This window comes from Cheilinus undulatus, linkage group 1 (assembly GCF_018320785.1).
Source record: "Cheilinus undulatus linkage group 1, ASM1832078v1, whole genome shotgun sequence".
Classification (NCBI taxonomy): Eukaryota; Metazoa; Chordata; class Actinopteri; order Labriformes; family Labridae; genus Cheilinus; species Cheilinus undulatus.
This window is the reverse complement of record NC_054865.1, coordinates 6,491,222-6,515,891: the sequence shown is the minus strand read 5'-3', so window position 1 is coordinate 6,515,891 and position 24,670 is coordinate 6,491,222. Positions and strand designations below refer to the sequence as shown.

Sequence of the window (24,670 nt, the reverse complement as noted above, 5' to 3'; positions counted from 1 at the left end):
GTAAGCAGCATGTTTTCTCAGCTTTTTAAAACATGGTTTTGTGGGTCAGGTTTTTTTTTTAAGTTAACTTTGTCCGAGGCCTTTAATAGTTTGTGAAGCCTAGTTGAAAATATATGTCAGACAAATAAAGGTGTCAAAATCCCTTTGAAGACATTTTAACATATTCCTTTTAAGAGATTTAAAATGCTTAAAAGAAATAAGAAAGATAAATATGTCTACAAAAGAGAAAATGTCATGTTGAAAAACAAAGCATTTTATTTTGGTCTTAAAAACAGTGTGTAACAGTTAGCTTTTAGCTAATTGCAAAATCTTTGTCAAGGTATTAATAAAGTTGACTGAAATTTTAAAAAGTGTGTACACTGGACATGGAAGGCGTTCAGCTGCCATTTTTTTCCATTTGTATTGGTTGTCATGTATCAGAAAGGTAGAGGCAACAGATGCACTGAGAGTCTCACCCATGGTCTCACTGGACGACTGGAAGTAATGGCAGAGGGTGAATATTCCCCTATTCCTCCCAGCATTGAGTATTCTTGCTACAATTCGCTGTCTTTCTCTCTGTTATGCTCTGACTTGTCTCCTCAACCAGGCGTGCGTCTTCCAAACTCTATAAACTCCAAAACTTTTAGTAGAAACACACCAAAAATGCTGCTGGATTGAAGTTAGTCATGTCAGCCATCTCCTGGTGTAAACTGGTAACAGCGCAGACCTCCACCATCAGCCCTATCTCCCAATAGTACAGAATCCTTAAAAAAATTCCTAGATCCAGACGGTGATCCGGATCACTCCAAAAATCGAATCAGTTCTTCCTTATGCCACTTCTGACATTTCCTGAAAATTTCATGAAAATCCGTCTACAAGTTTTTGAGTTGTGTTGCTAACAAATGAACAAACCCACCCGATCACATAACCTCCTTGGCAGAGGTAATTAAGATAGGCTGATAGACATTTTAATGCACACAGTGGGCCAGGAAGCTCTCTTTGGACCCACAGGAAATGTAGAAGTCTCCCAACCAGCCATCATCATGTCGGGACTCCGCTGTGTCACCCATTACCCTCTCCTCACCTTCTGACCCAGCCACAGACACAACTGAAGGATTTGTGAGTAAAAACTAACCAGTGCACAAGCTTTTCTTTTCTTTTCCTTGCTGTAGCAGGGAAGTGACTGTTTTTGGTCAGACCGCTCATAAGCGATGAATCAGGCCTGCAACATTTTTATTTTGGGTTTAAAGGACAATTTCTAAAATTTTAATCTTATAATTTAAAGGATACCCTAAAGTCAGAATTTTCTTAACCTGTCAGTCATTAAAAGTGTTTTATTATGAAAAAGGAAATATTTTTGAGCATTTTGAAGCATATTTGATGTTTTTTTATTTTTTCTATTGTCTAAACCTTTAATATTACTAATTTCAGTACTTGAATTTAAAGTTAAGTCTGAGTATTTTGCCATATTTTATCAGTGTGTGTCTTAAGTTAAAAAGGGACATTGTGGTTAGTGGGATTTAAGAGTGATACTTTATTTTCCTCAATAAGTGGAGGCACCGCCATTGATTTAGATTAATTAAACAACATTAACAAGAGTTAAAAGTTAAAAGTAAATTATTTTCACTCGTGTTACACAGGTTAGCATGGTAAGCCATATAAACCAAAGTACCCAGGGCCCAGCCTATAGTACTTAAACACCCTTTAATATTATGTTAATCATATCGCTTCGTGGGTCAGGTGTAACTTGACACTCCAGATGGATTTGTTTCACACATTCATCTGGTAAACCTGCCATAGACAACATTTGGGGAAGGGCAGAGCCTTTGAAAAAAAAAAAAAAACCTCTGAGGGTGATGGGATGAACGTTCTGTCACATCTTTACGGGCCAATCAGAGCAACAAAACACATGACATCGTAGCTCTTACTGAGGTGCACCCCCACTGAGGAGTAAACTCAATAGAACTGCATAAGGCGAACCATGGCGACTGTAGATATGTCGGTACACAACTTTTGTTGTTTTTGAAAAGAAAACAACTCACTGCTCTTCTTTTTTCTTCCTGTAACGAAAAAATTTCATCAAGTTCTGATAAAACTGTCACTTTAGCAGCATCCACGCCAATGTCTTCCACCATAACTGCCCCGGCCTCTTATCACTGCTTGCTTACGTCACGACTCTGCTGTGCCTGAAAGTACTTCCCCTCGATGCTGATTGGTCCTGTCACTTTATAACCAGGCCCAAACTGTTCAGATGGCGGTAAGAAACACGGAAACTGGCGAATCCATCTCCTTTGCAAGGTTAGGTCAGGTGCTGTACGTGCTTAAATTTTCATATCTGTGGCCCTTTCACAACTTTTTGGTGATCTTTTTGGCCCTCATTTCACCTTTGCAAAATGTCAAAAGCAAGTTCCCTTCATCCTTCAGCCAAAGTGAGACTGCTTTTGAGGGAGTACATTTTGGGCCCTTGTTTAGGCATTTTTAGAGCTGGGACCTGAAACTCACACATGATCTCCCTGGCTGTCAAACTGTCAGAGCTCTAGGACTTGCATAAAAAAAGTTGAACCCTGAAATATTTTGAAATTTCTCAAATGAAAAAGTTTTAAAAACATTTTACCTTATATCTTAGCAAGAAGGATCATAAAGGCTGAACTTGTCCGAGCGACCCCCTTACCTTTATCCTTACCCTAACACTCCTAACGCTAAGCGGAAGTAAAATCAGATTTTATTTTGAAGGTTTTAACTTGCATTTCCGTTCTGATAGATGGGGGGGTCTCACAGTAGTAATGAGGATAAAATAACACTGTAATTCTTGTTTTAGGAGATTAATGACCACATAATTTAAATGTACCTTTTATAAAATCCCTATAGTTTTTCTTTAAATCTTTTTTCTAATCTTTCAATTTGATCTGATGGACTTGGACTTTCCTCCTCCTCCTCCTCTCTCAGTCCAAACAGCAGAATCTGTAAAGCTGTTTTTTTTTTTCTTTCTTTGCTGCAGCAGAAATGCAAATCAGCTGTGGTAGCTGGAGGTAAAATTAGCATCTTTAATTAAAAAATTAGCAGCAAACAAACAATACAAAACATACGAACGATTAAAGGAAAAACAACCTGAAGCAGCAGCAGCAGAGGAATCTTTTTATCCACTGGATTTAATTATCAAACATGAATTAATGTGAGATTACACAAACACAAACTCACATCACAAATATGTGTCTATGCTGGCCTACTGGGGAGTAATTAATAACCAATATTTTGACATCAAATACTGACTTTGATCCAACAAACACTGATCCATCGACAGGGGAGAAGAGCAGCTCAAACTTTGTTATGAAAATGGGATATTTAATTTATTTTTTAACGTTTTATCATCATAGATTTAAAGATGAACTTCAAACAAAACAAAGTCTGATGTTTGAGCCGTGAGCGATGACTTTAATATGACTCTCAGAAGACTCAGTGAGGCCCAGAACAAGTACAAAGTTCTTGTTTAGTTTGAGATTTTACCCCACAAACCCAGAAGAAGCTTGAAGTGAGATGCACTGATTCAAACAGTTGGAGGGGCCACGTCTCAAAGACTTTAAACTGTGAGAGGAAAACATGCTCGACTCTGTCATTCAGTCAGATTCTCAGTGTTTTATTTGCTTTTTAAATTTGTTGTTTGTCAGAGCTGGTTTATCCATGATGGGTGCAGACATTAAGAGCTGGTGACATAATCTGGAGCCAAAACCTGCACAGAAAAGAGCTGACATGGGCACAGACGCCATGGGTGCTTTGAGGTCTGAGCACCTACAGAGAATACCAACACATCTGCCAGTGCACTGTATTTGATTATATGTGCCATCATTTACCTTTATTTGACTGTTTTGATTGTTAAACACTGTTAAAATGCATTCAAATGAGTTTTCACTGGGACTGGTGCTTTGTGTAACACCAGCACCCTCTGCTGGGGCCCCAAGAGATCTGCACATTGAAGTCCACAGCCATTAAACTGGATTTGTTAAAAAAAAAAAAAAAAAAAAAAAGTTATTCAAATTTCAAGTCAAATGATCACATCATACATCATCCAAAAACTTTAATGGGCTTTTGAAATTCCAAATGAGCTGAAAAGAGCCATATATGCAAAAACTAAAACATTACATTGCCTCATAGTTAAACATTTTTCATTCAATTTCTAGTTAAACCCAAAGCTACAAAATTTATCAAAGATTTTTTGCTATTTAGAACATTTATTGATTTTTTTTTTTTAGCTTGTCCAGATTATTGGATTAGTCATGATTAAACCAAATCCCTAACTAGAGCTTTACTTTTTTTTCAAATCAAAATCAACCTAATTCTTTATTGTCCCTTTAGTCACACTTTGCTTAATCCATGCCAGTGTTTCTTTGCAGCCACAGTGTTATACAGTGAATCCACCGCTGCTCCTTAATATCATTTCACTTTAAAACATTCAAAGACAGCTCAGTGGACAAGTCAGAAGTCATCTGCACATTCTGTTATCAACATTTAACTTTTTATTGGTAACTTGTTTCTTTTTCAATCCATAACAAGTTCCTTTTTTGGTTAAATTAATGTCGTAATCTTCTATCAACCAAAGTTCCATGTTTTCTTCCAAACAGGAAGTCAAGTTAACCTGACACGCCAGATGGGTGTGTTTCACAAAACAATGTTATTCAAATTTTAAGTCAGACTATCACATCATACATCATCCAAAAACTTGAAGGGGTTTTAAAATTCCAGACATCCATCTTTCACACATCCATCTGGAAAACCTTCAATACTAAGTATTTGGGAAAGGCCAGAGGCTTTGAAAAACTCAGAGGGTGATTGGATGAACGGTCTGTCTGTCACATCTTTACGGGCCAATCAGAGCAACAAAAGATGTGACGTATCCCTGACCGAGGTGTGCATGTGCAGCTACAGAGGACAACAACTCACTGCTGTTTCATTGTTCTTCCTATAACAAATAAATATTGTCAAGTTCTGATGAAACTGGCACTTTAGCAGCATCCACGCTAATCTCTTCTGCCATAATTCCAAAAGCCTCTTGTCGCTGCTTGCTTACGTCACGACTCTGCTGCGCCTGAAGGTACTGCCCCTCGTTGCTGATCGGTCCTGTCACTTTCTAACTGAGGCCCAAATGGTTCAGATGGGAGCTCCGCAAGATGGATTCGCCAGTGAGAAACAAGGAAACGGGCATATCCATCTGTTTTGCGAGGTTAAAGTCGAGTACCCTTCAGCCCAATTCAGACCAAAAGTTTTAAAAAAGTTTATAAAACCTAATTCACACATACATACTGAAACCCACTGCAGAGCAAATTGCTAACCTTGCAAAGCGGATTTGCCAGACTGTTATCAGACAATTCCATCATGAAAAGCTCCAGTATACGTTTGTGCTGAACCAAGCACTGTTCAGACCAATCAGCACCATTTAAGGAGAATGAAGCATAGCGATGGGCGGGGTTTAGTTATACTAGCCATTTGCAATGGCTGCCTCCGGTGCAGTGAGTAGTTCAGAACTGGGCCATGTTTCTGTATGAAATATTATGTAAAAGTTGAATTTACTCTTTAGTCAACCTGCTTGGGCTTGAGTTTGTGGTAGTTACAGGGTGGTAGTTAGTTGTACTGTATACAGTGGCGGCTAGGAGAGGGATTAGCTCAGACTTAGCCACAGCAGTGGTTTTGTCAGAACTGGACATTTCTTTATTCAGACAAGAGCAAAGAGCCACACTGAAAGCTTTTTATGACTAAAATGATGTTTCCACTCTTCACCTGGTCTGCTTCGGCATGGGTGAGGTTTGCCAGTGTATCCAATGGCTGCTGCTGCAATAGCTGTTAGCTCAGATGCAGCTGTAAGAAAGCAGCAGTTTAACTGGAACTGGACCACAATTCTTTTTAAAACAAGTACTGAGATTACACCAAAAGCTTGCATGGCATTGGATGTTTTGGCTCTTCTCCCGACTGGCCTTAACATCAATTTTATTCAGAGAAGCTTCACAACTATGGCAGCGGTAGCCTGTCAGTTCACGAGAATCGCATGCATAAAACCTTATTTTGCCTTGTCACACTGATCTGAGTCATGAATGTGACAGACAGAAAGTCCCTCCAGTCATCTTCTGAGAATTTTTTAAAGGTCCCGCCCTTCCCAACCACTTTCTATGGGAGCTTTCCCAGCTGAATGTGAAAAATATCCATGCATTAGATATATGGAACAGTCAGGTTAACAGATTGATTCCTCTCTAGTCAATCAGAGCATTCACACTGCCCCTGCACTGCCAAACCATGTAAAGCTAAACAAACCAAACAGTGGGAAAAATGAGCAAAGCTTCTGTCAACTTCAAAATACAACACAATGCACAAACTCCTGACTGTAAATCATCATTATATCAGCAGCACAAGCAAAAGGTCATCAGGAGGTAAGTGAATCATAGAACTACTGCAGTGCCATTGACAAGTACTTTTACGTTGGGAAAAAAACACATAAAACCACACATCCTTTGTAGGAACCATTTACATTTAACTTCATAATATACTCACCCATGGCAGAAGCAATAAAACCAAGGAATCAACAAAATAAACAGCACTGTTGACATACTACTCCCATATGAAGTTCCAGTTCCTCAATGATCTCTGCCCTCTTGTCTCACGCTGCTCAGCCCTGTGCGTGTGGATTACAGGTCACAAGGCAGGTCCAAACTAGCAACTTCTTGCGACGTGCTGCATCAGATCGCACCGCAGCAGTTGAAGGAGATGATGCATCATTTCCACAATACTCACAGTCAATTTAAAGTGACTTCTCCCTGAAGTTGCTGTACAACAAATCTGTCTCTGCAAGGACAGTATTACACATGAACTGTTTTACCCTGCACCTTCATCATATTAATAATGTAGTAACATCAGGCTGTATGAATTCTGATCATCACAAACACTTTTGTCATCACCATAGCAGCAATGTAGCAATATTTCAGGGCACATTTTACCACAAAAAAGGCTTTAATACTTAGGCTTTTTAAAACTAAGATATCTGCTGAGTATCATTAGTTTTCCATAGTCACATTTAGCTCCCAGAGCTGTGAATTTCTCATGTATTAGTTCATATAGCCATGCATCCTGCATACACGCACAGCTGATTGACGGACTGAAGTTTCAGTGCAGGAAATTATATTATTGCTTTCAATAATCTCATTTTAAAAGACCTTGGTTAATATGGCCGGCTGCAAGAGCAAGTGTTACTCATAAAAGCAGTATGCGCCTTCATTTTTCTTGTAACAGCTTTGATTGGACTTGTCAAATGAATATGGCTCTAGTTAACTGTAATGGGAACTTATTGACTAGAATAAGAAAAATGCATGTGGAGTTTTTGCAGAGTACAGATGTCTGACTGGGCTGTCTGTATTTATGCTGTTTAACACCCTCAGTGACATGTCCAGTGTTTGACAGATGCCTTCATGGACACAGGAAACATTCTGTTAAATCGTCGGTGTATCTCTGCTGCCCTCTGGTGGTCATTTGCTCGTACATGTAATCATGAGCTGCACCCATAGCAGACTTAACATGCAATCAAACTGAAAATCCAGGCGGGTTGCGGTCGAGATGCGCTTGCTGCTCCCAGTATGACACGGGTTTAAAGCGGCAGTTTGGAGCCTTTTTGTTCCTTTATTACATACAGTAGAAGTAATTTATATATTTGTTCAGTGGTTAACTAATAGTATATTTCTAATTGTCAGACATAAGGTAACTCTTACCTCACTGGTAAGTCTCTGAATGTGTGTTATCCTTCTTCATGATAATATTTCTATTGTTCAGTCTACAACCCTGGATAAATAATGATAATGTATAAAGTAAATATAACCCTTATAGTGTACATTTTATTTCTCTGACACAGAACTTCATTGGTGTTATTTTACTTAAATACATAGAATACATTGTCTGAAAAATCAGTCAGTATGTTTTATTGTTAACATTAAGAAAGTAGGATAATGCCTGTAATGTAATGTGTTAACACTGTGGTAACAATTACTTAGGAAACATATGATTTTTTTCCAACACTGTATTTAAAAGGATTTATTGATAGCAAGAAAATATGAAGTATTTCCATCCTTGTCCTATAGAAATTTTATGTATATGGTAAAACTGACATAAAAACACAGATATAACAATAAAGGTGCATCTCATAATAAAACATTCACAATGTGAACTCATCTCAGTCGTTAAACAGAAAACACATTCTGCTTCTATAAAGCTTTAGAGCAAAAAGCTTCGTTTGTTTTTCACCATTTTAAAGTCGCATCCTCGTTTGTTGCCATGACGTCTGACCTGCTAGGAGCAGGGCTTAAGATGAGCGTCCAACCATCCATCCAACATCTTGATCCACAATCACATCTACCAGTCAGATGACCAGTAAATGTTCAATACATCTAACAGTCAGATGGTCAAATATAGTCAGAGCATCTACCAGTCCAAAAGCCAGTAACAGACCAATCTCTTACCATCTCTAAGGAAGAAAATCAACTAATGTCCACATCTCATTTCTGTTTGAGATGGGCCTTTGACGAGGCCACGATCTTTCCTGCAGCCTCCAACCTCTGGACAAAAAATGTTCCTTTAGCTCCTGAGACTGCAGCTATATCCAATTCAGGGGTTGTATCCTTTAGAAAATGCATTTCAAGGCTGATTATGTCAAAGCAGTGTACAGAAGGCTGCACTGTTTGATTCATGAGTCCTTCTCTCCCAGGCCAATGAAGTATCCATCTGATGCATCCTAAGAAGGCCGCCATATCTTGAAATTCATGGATCACCCATTCAAACTGGCTGGTGGACTCTCATAATTCTTCTATATTTAAGTCTTTGGTGTGAATTCCACCCAAAAGCCACCAATACTGCTGGTAAAAAAAGGATTCAAACTTCAAAATATCTTTAAATAACAGGTTAAATTACATGCTGTTAGTTATCTAAGCTAGCTCAAGTGCAGCTGTAGAGGTTGCTGGGCGACTGAAGTGATGCTAAGAGGTGAAAGGGTAAAGGCTGGATGCAAACTGTTCATCCTTTAAGGACCAGACAGTCTTATTTCATACAAGCCGAAGCAGCCTACACAGGTTATGAGGACTCCTTTGAAGGATGCTACGCCTGCATTAAGACCCAGCTTCTAAATAGTAAAAAATCAGGACACTTTTGGTTCATATTAAAGTGGTAATACTGTTCTGGCCCATATATAAGACAAATTGAGCATATAGCATTATTTCAGGAAGGCCACGGAGAAAAGTCCTGCTGTATAATTGAGATCAGCTGATGTCATGCAAGCCCTCATCAGCTGACAGCCAGATTTTCCTGTAAGCTTACCACTGGCTAATCACTCTCGTTTAAGATGCTCTTACCAGCCTAATCTTTGCTGCTTCCTCTGCAAAAAAAAAAAGAAAAAAAAAAAAGCTTTATACAACCCTCCTCCATCCCAGCTTCTCCTTATGTGTTTGACTTAATCAATGTCATTTTGTTGTCACTGATGCCTGCTCTAGTCTGGGCTTTTTTGCTGCTTCTTTCCCTGCCTTAGGCTTTCCTTTTAGGCAAAGGAAGAGAGGAACGTGGGCTGTTCCTGCTTGATGCTTTCCAGGTGTGTCGAAGGGCAAAGGTATCCCAGAACAGCCACTCCACCGAAAATAAATAACAGCAATCAGTGCAAAATTAGAAACACTGCAAATAAAGAGAAATGTTTAGAACTTCAGATCAACTTAAGAGGCCCTGACTGAACCCTGATTTTAAGACAATCCTAGCTTTTCAAGACTAATGTTTAGAAACTAGAGTTTTAAAAGGTGAATCTTGTTTGTAGAACAATTTTTAATGAAAATTTTAAACAAACTAATGGAGATTTCTATATGGATATATTGAGCTCTCATATCTTTCTTTATGTGCCAACATAACACCTGGTTTAAAAAAGTTTCATGACTCGGCTGTGCCACATTCCATGTGTATTTGGTAAAATGTTGTAAAAGGTGGTGGATAGAGCTGGAAAGAGGGATGAGAGAGTGGGGAATGACATGCAGTGAAAGAGCCACAGGCCAGACTCGACCAGCTGCTTGCGTATCTTGAGCCCAACCTAACCTTACAAGGCACCCAGATGATCTGACGTTTTTGAAGTGTTTCTTGATGAAGTCTTTGTCTTATATTTGGGCCAAGACAGTAATCTGTGTAGCCTGTAGGGGACGCTAATAGCTGTTGACACTGTTAATACCGAAACCGTTCAACACAAGAGTGTTTAGTTCCATAAAAATGTTCAAAAGCTTCAAGCAGCAGTAAGAAACTTCTCCTCAGGATCAGTGACGTCATTCTGTCCTCAAAGTGCTGCTCTGACGTCAGATCATGTGACCTTATCACATCAGCTGACCAGTTAAATAAGTCAGCCATTATTCAACTCATTCTGTAGTCCAAATGTGAAGTGGCAAACACTCCTTAAAGTTAAAAAAACAAAATCTATTTTCTGTTAAGAACATGTGATTTCTGTTCAGTCGTGAACGTTCATTTAAAATATTCTGTCATCAGCGTAAAAACACTCCTGAATGAGGAAGTGGCATCATACATCAGGCTGCAACCTCCTGTGGGTTTGTCATGAAACTTGAATGGTGTTGTTTGTCTGCATTAACACTTCACATGTCTTCATACAGCAGCATGCCACTGAAGATGGTCAGGGGCTCCACAGAGTGGGCCAGTTTGCCCATCACCAGGTCGATGCAGACTGTGTCCCTGGTCTGCAGAGGCAGAATGATGTTAAAAACAGCCAGAGATCCTGGAGTGGTTTTAGCCTCAGCCACAGGGTTGTTCTCCAGTCCTTCAGGCTGATAACCTCCAGAGTCCACCCGAGCCATGCCGTAGTTAGACTTGGACAGAACTGCCTCAATCTTCTCGTTCCTGTGACCCGTCAGGATGGCACTAAAGAAGTAATGTCCGTCCACAGGGGCGGTGAAAATACCTGGAGGGGACAGAGTGAATTGGGATCAGCAACAAGGAAGCGCTTAATCTCTCAGACTGGAAAGGTTGATCATGTAGTAAAAACTGGTGAAAGTGTTATTTTTATGGTAACATTAATTGAACATGATTGCTTCTTATTGCTCATTGTTTAAATTGTAGTGTAGCTTATTGCTTAAATTGTAGTGTTATTTCACAATTAAGCTGACAACATGTGTTGAGATCTGTGACAACAAAGAAGATGTATAGTCCAGGACACCTTAGAGAGAGGGAACAGGCTCCTTCACATGAGCTCTTACCCTAGCCTGCGAGGCTAAGAACAGCCCCACACATACCTGCCGTACCAACCATCTTTCTCACAAATGCCTGCTCCCTTGCAAACAAGATGGACCACATAAGGGTGTGGATTTCTAACCATGGCTTGGACGACTGTGTCTTGATAACAACAGAGGCCTGGCTGCATGAAAACGTTCTGGACCTAGCCGTGGAACTACTAGGCAGCACCATATAGAGCAGCACAGAGCGGAATGGACTCCTGACTCCGGTAAGACTAGAGGGAGGTTGTTGGCTCTCCCCTCCAAACCCTTAAACACATCTACCAGAGTCGTCTCCACAAGCTGGCCTCCAGGATTCTGTTGGACTCCCTGCACCCTATACCCTGTCTGTTCATTATCAGGCACACAAACCTGCCATACCGAGCATCTTTCTCACGGGTGCCTGCTCCCTCGCCAGCAGGATGGCCGATGTGGGGCTCCAGATTTCTAACCACCACTTGGACGACTGTGTTTGCTGCTACAGAGGAGACTGCCAGACGACATTTCGTTGTACATTTTCTATGAAATTACAATAAACTATTTTTTATGAATGTTTCTCCAGAATGCCTTTTGGCATTAGACACTATTGCTCCATGAGTGAAGTCACTGACTAAGGGAAGTCCTGACTGTGGGGAGCAACCACAATACACAATGGATGCTCTACTGAACATGATGGAACAGGACTTCCTGGTCCAGTGTGCACCTTTCAGTTACTATCACTTGTTGTTACTTAAATTGTCCTACCTTCAGTGGCATAAATGTTCAAGAATTAAGTATATGAAAAATGTAAGGGAAAATTGCAGTGTTCGAAAAACATGTAACTCAATGAAAAGTACTTAAACATTGTTTTGGGTTGGATTCAAAAAGAATTTTTAAGTTTAGGAAAGTTTTCATCATGTAGTTTAACTTAAAAAGTCAATCTTACATAAATAAACAATTGAAATTGAACTGACAGAATTTTAAATGTCTGAATACCTGCCACAAGTAGCTGATTTTACTTGAAATTGCCTACTGGTATTAAATGGATATAAACTGTACTCTTAGTCATTAGTACATCTTACTTAATTTACCAAGTGTTAAAGTATCTTAAGTTGCTTAAACTCAAGTGCACAACATTAAAACTCTTTGTAAATGCAATCCAAAATATCTTGTTTACTTTACTGAGGTCAAAATGTTTTTACTTAGTTTTTTAAAGGTCACTGATTTGCATGATTTTTTAAAGTAAGGTTTACTAACTGTGTTTTGCAGTTTAGCTGCACAGTGGCAGAGAAACAGGCACTGCAGTGGTAAAGTCTGCATAAAGGGCCAATGGATGCAGCTCACCTCCCACTGTTGACATTCGGACTTCCAAACCCTGCAGAAAAACTGTTTGCCCCCCCTTCTTCAGGCAGGAAGCTGTGCAGCATCTGGGCAAGGACCAATAGACTGAAGAACAGTTTCATCTTGGATGCTGGCAGACTGATGAGCTGTCAGAGCCTCAGATCTATGGACTGGTGACCATGGTCACACACTGCACTTTTTCAAGCTGCTGTACTTTCCTAAATGCTACTGAGACCTGAATTCAGCATTTTGTTCTTCATGTTTCCAAGATCAGAATGGCAATAAATATCCTACAGTCAATGAAATTTACTTCTTGCTGAGCCCTGCTCTAAACCATGAGCCAGTCACACTGCTTTTAGCTACTGACTGGATTCCAACATCCAGCTTTTAGACCTCCATAGAGGAGCTTTATAAATGTTGAATATGTGTTCCATAGGTATACATCCCTTTACAGCTTAGAAAATTGTCACAACAACAATGCATGGGGTAGAGGCATTGCTGCTACAAGGTTATCTGAGAAGATAGAGAATGAGGTATACTTCATTCCAGTCTCGTAACTTCAAATAAACACAGCAAAGCGTCTCCTCTGGATTAAGCCATGTGGCAGAGCAAACATTCATCAGCTCAATGTGAAGAAGATCAAGAATAATCTAAGTATGAAATACTGTAAGGACTCTGAAAAGATCCCAACCAAGAATAGGCACAAAACAGGAGAACTACAGTATATAGAGACGATACAGACTATGTGGTCACCAGCTGTCTTCAGCCTGCATATACAGTAGTCTCTATAGAAACTGGAGAGAGGAGACAGCACCTTCCCTTATGCATACCTGTTTTTGGGTCGTAGAAGTCTCCTTCATTAACAAAGATTTTATCAAAGACGATGGTCCCTGATCTCTCCATGGGAACAGTCAGAGCAGCAGAGAAGGACAGTCTGGGTATGTGAGCATCAGCACCAGGCAAACCTGAAAACACACAAACATACACACTCACATTCAAGAATCCAACGTGTAAAGAAGACAGCAGCATTGAGAGAAACCCTCTTGCATGTTCAGTCCTTTCATTTCTCTAATTTTTCTTCAATTAAACAATAAAAACTATGTTGTTATTCCAGAAGATTTATAAGCAACAGTGGAAACAAGTGGAGAAACAGAGGAGCAAACCAGATCCCTGAATTAAGGGGAAAATATCTTCTTGTGCCATAGGAATGTTAAAAAATACTGTTATAAAATAAAGACACTCTTATAAGCAAAGATTAGACATCTATGGCTGTGAGCAGTAGTACTTCAAGTGATTTATATTATTCTAACTCACACTAATTAATACGAATGTAATCAAGAGTGAATAATAGTTCTTCAGAGTTTTGTTGTTATTGATAATATGATTGTTTTCTGCCCTTATGAAGACATCCTTGTTAACTCTGTTTTTCTTTTGCTCTCCTTTGTTGGTGAGTATCACAGGCCGAGGGGCTGTGGGGGGTACCGGCATCACCTCCTGCACCTCACCTCCCCTTAATTGTGTGAGTGGTTGTTTTGTACTTTTGCTTTCCCTCCCAGAGCGCATTTTCTTTCTTTTTGGTTGCAGCGTGTGTTTAAGTGCAGGGTTTTGGCACCAGAGTGTGTAGTAGGTAGTCTACAGCCAACCCCAGGCACCAGCAAACATTTAAAGCCCTTAGTGTGCAAATTCACATTTATTTCCTAAATCTTTATTTAAGTCAAAACAATTAAGTAGAGTTTTTTTTAACCTTGCGCACATTTTAAAAAGACTGTTAAAATAAATGCTTTATTTTATAAGTACTCTTGACTTGATGCTCATTTTAAAATAAATCTAAATAAATTGCTATGTTTGACAGAGAAAACTGTCTCTGATTTGCTTTGGATCTAATTGGATCTAACCTGGAGTGCAGCCACACTTGCATCAGAAGTTGTCTTGTAACTGCATTACCTGTTGCATTACTTTATGTATGTGACAGTAACAACTTAAATGCCATTGCCTTTTAATCCTTTTTTCCTGTGTGAAATGTCTTTTTTTTAATATTCTGTAACATACCTGTTTCACCTCTGGGACCTGTAAAAATGAGAGCAGAAGTTAGAAAAGGAAGGAATTTAACATCAAAAAGAGAAGTCGACAACGTATGCAAGTTGCTGAAAATTGGTAAACATTAATGCAGACAGCTGGCCAATTAAAGCTCTATAAAGATTAAATAGGTGTGAAATGAATTAACATTCCTATCCCCTGCCCTACTTCCTCCACCAGTCCCTTAAGAATCACAGTTTATGAATTATCTGCCGTACCAGGTAGACCTCGTGCTCCAGGTTCACCTTGTCGTCCTGGAGGTCCAAAAGGCCCTCTTGGACCTGGCAGCCCACTGAAGCCTCTTTCTCCAGGGGGTCCTGGAGGTCCTGGCAGGCCTGTGTGGAGATAAAAATGATAATAATTCACAAAAAACATCATACTGATAGGTGCTTGTGGATCAGAACTAGGTAAGTTGTGGCAGTGTGTAAATGGCTCAAAGGTGTAAAGGAAAGTGAAGCAGCTCCGGTTTAAAAAGTTAAAAAGCTACACAGATCCACACAAAACATGGTTGTTACACATCCTTTTTTTTCTGTCTGATAGCATCATAAAATTTTTGTGTGGATTTGTGTTAGTGTTAAATCTCTTTTCATAGCAAAATAACATGAAAGGATCAACAATTAGGAAGAAAATCAACTTCAATATCAACTTAGATCACATAAATGCTCAAAAAAGACAAATAGAGACTGACTGAAGATGACAAGACATAGAAGATGCCAGCAACATGTAGAACAAAACAAAAGACTTAAAACAAGAAATAACACCATAGACATATCATTGCTGTAAGTTACACTGGTGGTTGGATTAGTGTTGTGTTGATGGTGGTTGTGATGCCAGTTTCATTGTAGTGTTGGTTTTATTGGTGGTGATATCAGTTGGATTATTTTGTTGTGCTAGGCTGATGATACTATTTCATGTTGTCTTTTTTATATACTGTAACCCCAAACTTGTTTCCAATTGTTCCCAAGATATAAATGGCTACTTCTGAAAAATAATTTCTTCATCTCAGGTCATTTGACAGACATGTTTGTTACTGTGCACTGTCATTAACTGACCACTTAGATATGGATAACAAAGAGTTTCACATTATTTTTAATCCACAGTATGTGAAATTCCACCTCTCAACTGGGGCTCTCAACTGAAACAATAACATAATATGAGGATTACACACCACTGCTGCCAATTTGGCCCATCTCCACTGTTTACCTCTTGTTTTGAATTAAGGACTGTTCAGTAAAGGCATCTCATAAGGTCTGTCAACAGAAAACTGATGTTTAGTTTTTATTCATACATTTCTAATAATGAGGGAAAATTAACAGGGAAAGAGCCCAGAATGCACGTGTGCTGAAGCTAAACTAGAGTGCATGTTTATCAATCATGCAAAAACTGCATGCAGTTACCCCAGGGTATTGAAATATAGCCATGGTATTTCTTTAATTACCATCATGAAGACGGTGCTGCATAACGAGTGTATTTTTTAATAAATGTATTTGAGTATGTGTCCATTTCTACCAGCAGCACCACTGTCTGTGTGTGAAAATACTTTAAAAGTGATTAAATGACTCCTGATAACGATGTTGAGCTAATCTGGCTAAGAAAGAGAATGCACATATATACTGCAGATATTTTTGCATGACATGGCATGGCCATGGCTGGCACAGGGATGGCACCGCAGGATGGTCTTCCCTAGTCAAACAGTTGAAGCTGAACTGTTAAACATGCACCAGTGGCTATAATGTGATTCAAGACAAAATAAGTTTAAAAACACTTCAATTCTGCTTACTGGGTGTAGATCAGATCAGAGAAATTATGAATTTTATTAATAATCTGGCAGCAACAACGCCAAAAACAATTTAAACCATCAAGGTTTTTTTTTTAATTTTAAACATATCTTTATCCTTTTTGTGTGGAATGAAGATAAAGTTTATTAGTGCATGGTGATAATTGTAGGTGCTGAGTCTGTAACTTTTTATAAGTTTCCTCTGAAGGTAAACTGCAGTTGAACCACGCTCGCCATTGAAGCACAGCCCAGAAAAAAATAACAATAAAGGCCCATCTTCATCTGTTTAAAAGCACGCCAAAAATTACTTCACATTCCACATCCTATAAAACAATAGCTGATTATCATTACTCATATTAAATCAGGAGGAGGGGAGGGATGAAAGATGAAATGAGTGCATGTATGTGCCATAGACGGAGAGGAAAAAGAGAGGAACTTTGTTTGCTCCTCTGTTCTGGTGTAGCTCAGTTAATAAAACATAAGAACAATTCAACCACAGTATGAATCAGTTCCAGCCCTACTGTAAACCTCGTGCTATAAATGTTCTTTTTTGACACTGATATGGGTAGTGTTGGTGTGCATTGTATTGATGTTAGCCTTGGTTTCAGTCATGTTTATGGTAATGTTAGTGGTTTTTGTGTTGATGCTGGTTGTGTGTCATTGTTTGTGAGGTCCCTAGTGGTAATGTTCATTATTTTGAAGGTGGTGTGGTACTGATGACGTTGATTTCAGTACTCATGTGGATTTGGTGTGAGTGGTAGAAGTCAGTTGGTAGTTAGTTGGCAGCTGTAGTTAGAGAGGGTGTTTTTGTCAGTACGTTTGATTTATTCTATGGTGGTTGTGTTAACCCTTAGGGATAGTTTTAATATCAGTCACACTCGAGCTGCTTGTGCAAAAAATGGGTTTTTATGGTCATATGGTAGCTATAAAAATACTATACATTAATACCTTGTTCTAATTTCTTTTAGCTATTTTCTCCAAATACAGCTGAACTAATTACTGGTATCAAATATTCATGAATTCTTAAAGATTTTAACCATTTTAATGCCAGTTATTTTGTCATGATGCCAGCATGTGTTTTGATGTTTATATATAATAAACATATATAAACATTTTCAACATTTTCAATACATGCAAAGTAAATTTTTGTGTTGAAATATTACAGCCTGGGGCATGACAGTTATTACCAACAACATAGATTTTAATGCATTATTATTTTTTGCATGTTTAGCACATTTTTTTCAGATGGACACCCAGATATAATAAAATGCATGTATGATGCTTTAATAGAAGTAAGATCAAAAATCCCAGATTGAATGGGTTTCAATGGATTATTTTTTTGCACCTAACAGCTTGAGTGTAACTCTAACTTTAAACAGTGTATTTTAGACTTACTGTGTGAGCTGAAATAACAAGATCAAATAAAAATACCCGATCTTGCCAAAATTCATGCCATACTCATGAAGACAGCCGAAATGATCAAGAAATGAAGAATGAAAAGCACGTAAAATGTGCACAACCTCCCCTAAGGGTTAATGTTATTTGTTGACAGACAGCAGCTGGATATGGAGACTTTGAGCTCTTTTTGAGCTCCACTTCTATATATATTCATCTTGCAAAATGACAGACTCTATGTTTTGGGATTAGTCAACATTCAACATGTGGATGAGACAAACTTGGGAGTGTTTTTGGGACTTCAATCCATTGGTTGTTAAAACATCAAACCAACACTTTGACTACAGTTAGTGAGTTAACATAAAAGCTAATTCAAACCTCTGTTGAGCAGCGTGGTGCCTACAAAACAAACGATATATCATCAACACAACATCTGACTTTGAATTCAGTCTGACTGTTAAATAGGTAACAGCTTCTACAGTTTCTCTCAGCTGTGTCAGTGTACTGTCTTTATTATTGTTTTTATTAAATCCATTGTTCTCAGCCTTTCAGTTCAAGCTTCATTCAATTACTTGAAAAATATTATTTTAGAAAAGAGGACAGTCTTTTTTTCTGTTGCATCATTGGTGCTTGGAAAAAAGTCCCCTACACAAAATGTGCATCTCAAGCCTCTACAGTTGCATCCCTATGTCCCACACTTGTGGCTTTTACTTGCAGTTTTGTCTCTGACTGCCATAGTTTATGGACAGTGAAACTTGTTTGTGGCTAAACTGAACGCTGAAGTCCATCAAGAGTTGTGCAAAAACATCTCCTCTGCCATGAGGAGCTTTCTGTGTGGCTCATTGCTTTTGTTTTGATAAAGAAATGTGGTCATGGTCAGATCTAACTACTGCTTTCCTACAGCAATAATCAAGCTGATTGCTACAGTGGAGAGGATACCCAAAGCCTGAGGCGGGGAGGTTCATTCAACCGCAAAATGGAGGAGAAACTTGTGGTGTCTGTCTGTGGCTACCCCGAGCTACACGACACAACCTGCCTGTTCTACCAGCACAGCAATAAGAAGGAGGTGTATTGGAGGAAAGTTGGTGAGGAGGTCATATTGCCTGTTAAGTTGTGACAACTTTAGTCAGTCACTTTGTCACAGCAGATACAAACCAGCAATCCTCTCAGTGTCGTCAAGCTCAGCCATGTTTGTTGACAGCTGACTGAAATGCCGGTTGCTGGAGAAGGCAGCCCCTCCTTTCTTGTGTCTTGTGGGCACTCACATATGAGCCATTTAATGGGCAAGTGAAGCAAATTATTTGCATGAATTTAGAAAAATTAGGCGAGTATACTCCCTTTATTCACGCATTTAGAATCCCATGACTAGGCGATCGTTAAATACCATAGCAACAAAATTCTGAAGACATTTGGCACCCCCCAAAAAAAATCTCCTGTGACCATACCATGGCTTTGGACCCAGAATGAGTGGCTTAACTACAACATAAGCCCGCCTGTAGGCTACTGCCTTGTTCTCCTTGAATGATGCTGATTGGTCTTTTCAGGTCTGACACAAAGCTACTTTAGCTAGTTGTGTGACAGCATCAAAGTGTGATTAATCAGCATACATTTCAAATTGTATTTTTCATCCTGTGATTAATTAATCGAAATTAACCAAACATTTTGACTGCACAACTAAGAACACAACATTTAAGAGACTTAAGATGCACGTAAGTAATTATTTTAACATCTGAGAAGCTGATCGACTACACAAAAAAGGCTTATTTCACAAAATCACTAAAACTTTTATTTACACTGACACATCTTTGTTCCGGGTCAACAAGATCATCTGAGGGTTAAAAAAGAATTTAACCTTTTTGACCAAGTATGACCAAGGATGTTCGACCGAAGCAGCTGAGACAAATGTAGAACACAAACAGAAGTGAACCTTGTTAAGGCTTTAGAGAAAAATGGGATATCCCAGACTCTTCAGACATCTGTATGAAACTGTCACTGAGAGACCTTGGACAAAAAATAAAAAATAAAAAAGAGCAAAGACAAAGAGCTCACCAGTCAAGTCATGCTCAGAGAAGCCCTGCAAGTCTTTCAGGACTTGGTTCAGGCTGGAGTTCATTGTCTTCATCCTGGTGTAGACGTCGTCCTGGTTCTTTTGAATTATGTCCATGATTCCTCCATGATGGATGACAGTGTCATTCAGACCAGAAACACATGTCCACAAACTGGAAACATGTCGGTTCAGTCCTGCAGGTCATGAGAAATAAAAGAATAGAAAACAATAAAACATGAGACTCAACGCATATCAGCTGTGCTCGTAAATTTAAAGACAATCAGCTGGATCACTTTTACTTTGAACAAGAAGTACACCACAAGCCACAGAGTCAGGATCTACTGATCATTTTCATCTGTTTACTGTCAGATCTTATCAATCCTCCAGCTGCTGTGCAGACTTAACATTTCTCTAGTAACACTCAACAGACTGGCTGGCTCAAGCAGACAACTTAAGCTGTGCTAATTTCACTCCTAACAAAGCATCATTATCCAATCAACTGACAAACAGCCTCCCTAATTGTGGTCCAACTAAACCCTCACACCACTTTTTAGATGAAAAACTTACTAGGGATTCACAATACTATCGGTCTGGTATAGGTATCGGCAGATATTATCTTTAAAAAGCAAATATCAGTAACGGCTGATATCAAAATGTACATCTGATATTTTGTCTGTGTATTTCAGCATATATCAACAGTACATTTTGTTGATATACACTAATAAATTAGTGGAGTTTTAGGCTGAACCAACAGACCTATGTCAGTTGAGGTCTTGTTCTTTATTCATCCTCATTCTTTAAACTTTAAAGTGTTTTTTAAGGACTGTTTCCTTGGCCATCCTTAAACCTTAATGTGTGTCCAAAAGGACTGAAATTTCTTGTCTGAAAAGCATATTTAGATATCAGTTTCAACATCAGTATTGGCTAAAATGAATCTGTAAATGTCGGCATATCAGATATCTGCAAAAATCCAATATTGCACATCCCTAAAACTTACATACATGGGGATTTATTGGTATTATTAATCAGCTAAGGTCCAAATCTTGACATTTTAGCAGAGAGTAGCAGTGTGACATAGCCACAATGTTTTGGGAGGAGACGGCTAATTTGAGATGAGGATTTATATGAAAATAAAGCCTTGTAAGGTTAAATCCCACTAATTCTTAATACCCCTAGTAGTGTTTATTCTTCGTGATGTCTAGTTTAGTTTATGGGGCACCAGGGATACGTAACACCACCTCAGAATCAGCAATGCAGTGGCAGTTTAAGTCCAAGATGTTGTCCACATTTTGGATTGGAGCGGAAGAGGACTCAAAAAGATCTGTAGCCCATGATGGTCACAAAAATTATGTAGGATTGGGGGTATAAATCTTAAAAGGAACCCTGCATGATCAGACAAGTTCATCTTGTTGGATAGATATTTGTATCTCTCATAGGTACATATTGAACTAAAAAATCCACAAGATATCTGTATTTTGAGTAATTTGAGTTTATAAATTTACCAGGAGGCCGCCATGTTTTGGCCCACACTGGTGGTGTGACGTCAAAGTACTGCAGCGCTCCATAGGGTTCCTATGCAGTAACTGCTGTTTCAGACTGGCAGCCAGTGTTAGAGACACTGCATGTCTCACGCACAGAGAATTTTAAGATTTGAAGTCTCTTCTATTTTTAATTGCACCACAAGCGGTTATCGCTCAAACTAGACAGAAAAATTATAAAAGCAGAGCAATATTTACCGTGTTGTAAAAAAATATTTGTATCTACATCGGTGGAATATGTTTAAAATCCATTTCTTGAAGAATCAGATGAAGGCCACAAGCTAAAATGCGTCTGTTTAAAAAAATTGTTCCCCAAACCTACTATTTATGAAGCTTTCTGTTTCAACATGGTTCAAAATGTTGCAGGTAAAGGTTTGTACTTTTCAAAGTAAAAGCCCACTTTAGCATTCCTTTGGAGAAACTCCCTTCGTATGTACATAATGCTTTTATTTTGAAAAGCTACAGGCACACTTCCACTATGCACTGAATCCAGTCACTTGTAAGGAAGTTTGTTGAGGTAAAACTTAGGAATGACAGAGTTTTGACAGCAGGGAGACAAAGCCAACCCGTAGCAAACTCGTGCCTGGTATGAAGCTATTATGGCAGCAACAGCTGCAAGCAGAAAAACATACAGCAAGTCTGGAAAAATGGTTACTGCATAGGAATGGCGAGGAGGAGCACTATTGGAGTCACAGTACCAATGCGGACCAAAACATGGCGGCTTCCTGGTGAGTTCATAAGCTCAAACTTAAAAATGCAGATATCTAGGATATCTGGTGAGTTTTTTAGTTCAATATACATATGAGAGGTAGAAGTATCTATCCATCAAGATGAACCTGTCTGAACATGCAGGGTTCCTTTAAAAGAGATTGTTTATCTTTAGAGAGTCAGATCTTTAAAACTCTGTTTAAGGGAATAATTGAAGATCGTCGCTATTGCCACAAAGACTGTTGTTATTACTACAAGGTTTAATGAGGTTTAATGTGGTAGTAAATTCTTAAGACAAAAGGAATTTGTTAGAAATACTGTGACTGTCAGTTGTACGTTTACATATATTTATATGTCGATATGAGGGGCAGGGGGGCCTGAGAGTATTTTCATCTGCAAAAGCGGGGTCCGACAGGAAAAGTTTGGGAACTTCTGAGTGACCGTACGTAAAGGACACATGCAGGAAACTTCCCCCTCAGAACGTGATGTGCACAACATTGCTGAACTGTAGAAAAAATGTCATTGTGCATACTTTATTTGCTGCAGCCATGAAGCACCCTTATGTTTATCTGAAGAAATGTCTGTAAATTTGAGTACAGTTGACTTTGCTTATTCCGTGCAAATGCACCTCACCAAACACTGACGTCAGGGGGAAACTCATGAATTATCCACAGGTAATACTACTACTGTGCGAATAGTACTTTAGATGGCCTCTGCTTTCATTGTACTTAATGTTGCCCAAGTGTTTCAGCTCTAGCATCATGTCTGGTTTGTGTTTGAATATGAAACTTCCATTGATACACTGAGGGGTTTCAAAGAGATCATAAATAAGAAAAAAGGATCGATATAAAAAAAAGCATACCTTCTTTAATTTTGAGGATGGAGTCAGAGACACTGTCCAGTCTCCCACACACTCCCTCCAGCTTTGACAGCCTCTTCTCCAGCCCGTCTCCAGACCGCCTACAGTCTCCCATCTCCACTAGCAGAGTATTCTCGAACCGCCGGATGTCCCGGTCCATCCCCTCCAGACGCTCACGGCTGTCCTCGACATGGTCCGTCACCTCCTCCTGGATCTTATCGAGCTCAGAGATGATCTTATCCTTGGTGTTCCCTGTCAGGATTCAAAGAATGAATTAATGACTTTAACTCAGGAAAATGTGAAAATGGATGCAGAGAGTGGATATTGTTTAGATGGACGCACCAAGGTCGGTGATGACGCTGCCGTGTTTCTGCACCGTGTGTTCGAGTCCTTTAAGGGTGTCATTGATGGAGCTGAAGGTGAGGATGACTTCGGACAGTTCACCCTGCAGAGTCTTCAGCTGGTTGTTGTTGATGGAGCCTCCAATCACGCTGTGGCCATCTAAAGGCTTCTCAGCATCCAACCCAGGCCCAAGTCCACCAGTACCACCAGTGCTGCCAGAACCACCACCTAGAAAGAGTTATTGTTTTACATAGCTTTTATAGTTGAGCAGTTAACTTCTGTTCAGAAATAGTAGAGTCAAAATAAGTTACTTGCTACAAAAGTAATATTTAATTAAAGTTGCTGTACTTTTGCTTGAGCACAGTATTGTTGTGCTTCTGCTGCTATGTTCATATGTGTATTTGTGCAGTTTTGAAAATAGAAAGGTTGATTTCAAACTAAGGTTTAGTCAGTGATAACTTGGCAAGTCTCTCTGACCTGTGGGTGTGTCAGGGCTGGTTCTACATCTGCTGGTGCACCTCCTGACATCGTCTCTCATCAGGCGGACTTCATCCTCCAGGTGTGAGCAGGTTTGAGAGCAGCCTTCTCTCCCTGAATCCAGTCGAATGTTGAGTCTGTTGATGTGGTTCTGCATGCGTCCCAGTGCATCCTGGGATTGATTTTTCAACTTTCGCAGCTCTTCGTCCACCTTCTGGCACAGCTCACAGTCATGGCCCAGCATCTCCACCTCAGTCACGATTCTGTTGAAGTGCTCACCATGATCACCAGTCAGAGCTTTAATTTTACGCACATCATGGCTTAAGTCCACCACCTAGGAGATGATTGATGATGTCATTATTCATAATGATAAAATCAAATTGCATTATCACAAGCATTTTTCCCTTGTATTTGCATTTAAGTGCATGGTATGTAAGTTCTGCCACCAGGGGGCACTCAAATAATAACAAAGAATGAAGTTGAAGGTAGCTGGGAATAACTGGAGTCACTCCCTGACATTCAATCCCCAAATCCCCCAATGAAAACACACTGACTTATAAAAGTTTTCTTTCCCAGTGACTGGCACAATATCATGTTCCTGTATGAGTCAGCACACTGTGCTATCATCAGTTAACTGGGCCTGTAGTCAACTACAGAAAAACTAAGTTGCACCCATAGACTCACCAATCAATTGGGGTAGCTTAAAAATAAACTAAACACTCAAGATAAGTCTAATCTGGGACAGGTTCCTCATTAGGGATGGGCAATTAATCAAAATTTAGATTCAATTGCAGTATGTCCTACTGCAATTTTCAAATCGCAAAAGGTGCAATATTTCTTTGAAATAAAAAAATGTATTAAAAATGCCAGTTAATAAAAACTGTG

The 24,670-nt window shown here is 39.2% G+C and overlaps 1 protein-coding gene across 1 annotated transcript in view; it reads right to left on the bottom strand.

The window, feature by feature from the left end:
* Nucleotides 1–8,025: 8,025 nt before the first annotated feature.
* Nucleotides 8,026–24,670, bottom strand: part of LOC121528932 (EMILIN-1-like) — a 56,666-nt gene continuing 40,021 nt past the window's right edge. Inside the window, exons 8-15 of the mRNA XM_041816630.1 lie at nt 23,786–24,119; nt 23,309–23,536; nt 22,970–23,218; nt 19,864–20,055; nt 14,861–14,977; nt 14,616–14,633; nt 13,397–13,531; nt 8,026–10,936 (exon numbers count right to left, since the gene is read on the bottom strand). Coding sequence (XP_041672564.1) covers nt 10,614–10,936; nt 13,397–13,531; nt 14,616–14,633; nt 14,861–14,977; nt 19,864–20,055; nt 22,970–23,218; nt 23,309–23,536; nt 23,786–24,119 — 1,596 coding nt within the window. The 3' untranslated portion in view covers nt 8,026–10,613. The remainder of the gene's footprint in view (nt 10,937–13,396; nt 13,532–14,615; nt 14,634–14,860; nt 14,978–19,863; nt 20,056–22,969; nt 23,219–23,308; nt 23,537–23,785; nt 24,120–24,670) is intronic.